Source organism: Otolemur garnettii, unplaced genomic scaffold (assembly GCF_000181295.1).
Source record: "Otolemur garnettii isolate 467f Iridium unplaced genomic scaffold, OtoGar3 scaffold00046, whole genome shotgun sequence".
Taxonomy (NCBI): domain Eukaryota; kingdom Metazoa; phylum Chordata; class Mammalia; order Primates; family Galagidae; genus Otolemur; species Otolemur garnettii.
The window spans coordinates 11,715,359-11,717,835 of NW_003852441.1; the positions used below are offsets into that span (position 1 = coordinate 11,715,359).

At 43.9% G+C, this 2,477-nt stretch overlaps 1 protein-coding gene across 1 annotated transcript in view; it reads left to right on the forward strand.

The window, feature by feature from the left end:
• Positions 1-2,477, forward strand: part of FXR2 (FMR1 autosomal homolog 2) — a 25,595-nt gene that overhangs the window by 6,598 nt on the left and 16,520 nt on the right. Inside the window, exons 2-3 of the mRNA XM_003791139.3 lie at positions 1,669-1,721; positions 2,093-2,186. Coding sequence (XP_003791187.1) covers positions 1,669-1,721; positions 2,093-2,186 — 147 coding nt within the window. The remainder of the gene's footprint in view (positions 1-1,668; positions 1,722-2,092; positions 2,187-2,477) is intronic.

The following is a 2,477-nucleotide window of genomic DNA, read 5'->3' on the forward strand; positions in this document are numbered from 1 at the left end:
CACAGCTCATAGCAACCTCAAACTATTGGGCTTAAGCGATTCTCTTGCCTCAGCCTTCCAAGTAGCTGGGACTATAGGGGCCCGCCACAACACCCTGCTATTCTTTGGTTGTAGTTGTCGTCGTTTGGCAGGCACGGGCTGGATTTGAATCTGCCACCTTCTTGTGTATGTGGCCGGCGCCCTAGCCACTGAGCTACAGGCACCGAGCTGTGAGGTCTCGCTCTCGCTCAGCCTGGTCTCAAACCTATGAGCTCAGGTAATCCACACACCTTGGCCTTCCAAGCACTGGGATTACAGGCCTGAGCTACTGCACCTGGCATCCCTGTACCTTTCTTGTCATAATCTCATAATTGGGGTTGTCTTTTTTTTTTTTTTGAGACAGTCTCACCCTGTCACCTTGGTAGAGTGTCATTGTGTCAAAGCTCACAGCAACCTCCAACTCTTGGGCTCAAGTGATTGTTTTGCCTCCGCCTCCTGAGTAGCCTTGCTCAGGCTGGTCTTGAACCTGTGAGCTCAGGTACTCCGCCCACCTTTGCCTCCCAGAGTGCTAGGATTACAAGCCACCTCGCTCAGCCGAAAATTGGGGTCTTCTGTAAATTGTATTATCCTTTTCAAATTCTTAGCAGTGTCATTCTTTAATAATATGACATCTTTCAAATCCTGATTTCTCCTTCTCTAAATTGTGTTCGTCATTTTCAATCTCTTCAGTGTTCTGATTATTCTCTTAGGACCCAGGTCTCATGGCACCAGGTCTGCTTTGGTCTCTTGCTATCATGGGGAAGCAATACTCTTCTCCCTCTTGACAGACCTGATGTCCTCTAGGTGTCCCAGGACAGCCTTACACTGTCTCATGGGATATTCTTAGCCTTGCTGAATGTCATTGGTATTTTAATTGAACTTTGGCGGCTGCTCAGCACAACAGGAGACAGACAGGGGCCCTGTGAGAGTCTGAGTAGACCACCAATTTCTTGCTTATTTTGATGCAGGTACTACTTCCCCTTGTATTTCTGGATCTTATTTCTGGATTTTGCCACATAAATCTCTTTCCATCCAAATGTCATTTCCTTTCTCTTTATCTCATATTTTTCTTTACCCAATATAGCCTTTCTGGCCATTTTTGGACTATTTGTGTTCTTATCTAAAACTCTTGTTTAAAGCTTTCCAATTTTATGAATGAAAAATTAAAAAATTTGTTCAATAATAACAAAAAATAAAGCTTTCCAAAAAAAGATTGAAAAAATAATAATAATTGGGCTTGATGCCTGTAGCATAGTGGTTACAGCACTGGCCATTCTGGGGGGTTTGAACCTGGCCCAGGCCAGCTAAACAGCAATGACAACTGCAACCAAAAAAATAGCCAAGTGTTGTGGCAGGCACCTGAAGTCCCAGCTACTTGGGAGGCTGAGGCAAGAGAATCGCTTAAGCCCAAGAGTTTGAGGTTTCTGTGACCCAAGACACCACGGACTCTACTGAGGGCGACAGAGTGAGATTCTGTCTCAAAAAATAAAAATTAAAAAAAAAAATTGCTCTGTGTCCTGCCAGTGCTAAAGAAGAAAACAAAAGATTAAGTTAAAAAGAAGGCTTTCCACTGTCATTGCTCCCTTACTGGCTCAGCTGGTGGTAAAATGTCATTTTATATTTTTTACTTTTTTCTAAAATCCATTCTAGGGCTTTGTGAAGGATGTCCATGAAGACTCTGTCACCATCTTCTTTGAAAACAAGTAAGACCTTGGGAATAGAGAATCCAGCATACTAGGTCCTAGAAGGAGAGTGGAGAAGAGGGGGCAGCTGAGTCCTATGAGGCATGTAATAGATGGGGGAGAGCCAAAGGTTTGGGTGGGCGACTTATATGGATCCCAGGAGAGAAAAGGGCCAAGAATTTGGTGAGGGTGGGGGCATTTGATTCACTGTTTAGACTCTTAACAGGAGATTGAAGATACCACTATGGAGCAGGGCCTGGGGTTTAGCATGTACTTACCAAAGAGAGTGGAAATCACCTAACTGAGGCAATAACCCCTTCCTAAAGAAATGGGCAAACACATCCATCTGAATAAACTTTTATATCATTGTTATATCATTGTTTCTTTTTCAGTTGGCAGAGTGAGAGACAGATTCCTTTTGGTGATGTCCGGCTTCCACCTCCAGCTGACTATAATAAGGAGATCACAGAAGGAGATGAGGTGGAGGTAAGAGCCATGGAATTCCACTCCTTTCTTTTTATTTGTTTATTTATTTATTATTTTTATTTTTGTTATTTTTGTTGCAGTTTGGTCAGGGCTGAGTTTGAACCCAACACCCTTGGTATATGGGTCCAGTGCCCCACCCACTGAACCACACAGGCGCTGCCCAAATTTTTTACTTTTTTTTAGTAGAGACCAGGCTGGTCTTGAACTCCTGAGCTCAAGGGATCCTCCCTCTTCAGCCTCCCAGAGTGCTAGGATTACAGGCATAAGCCACTGAACCTGGCCTCAAACATC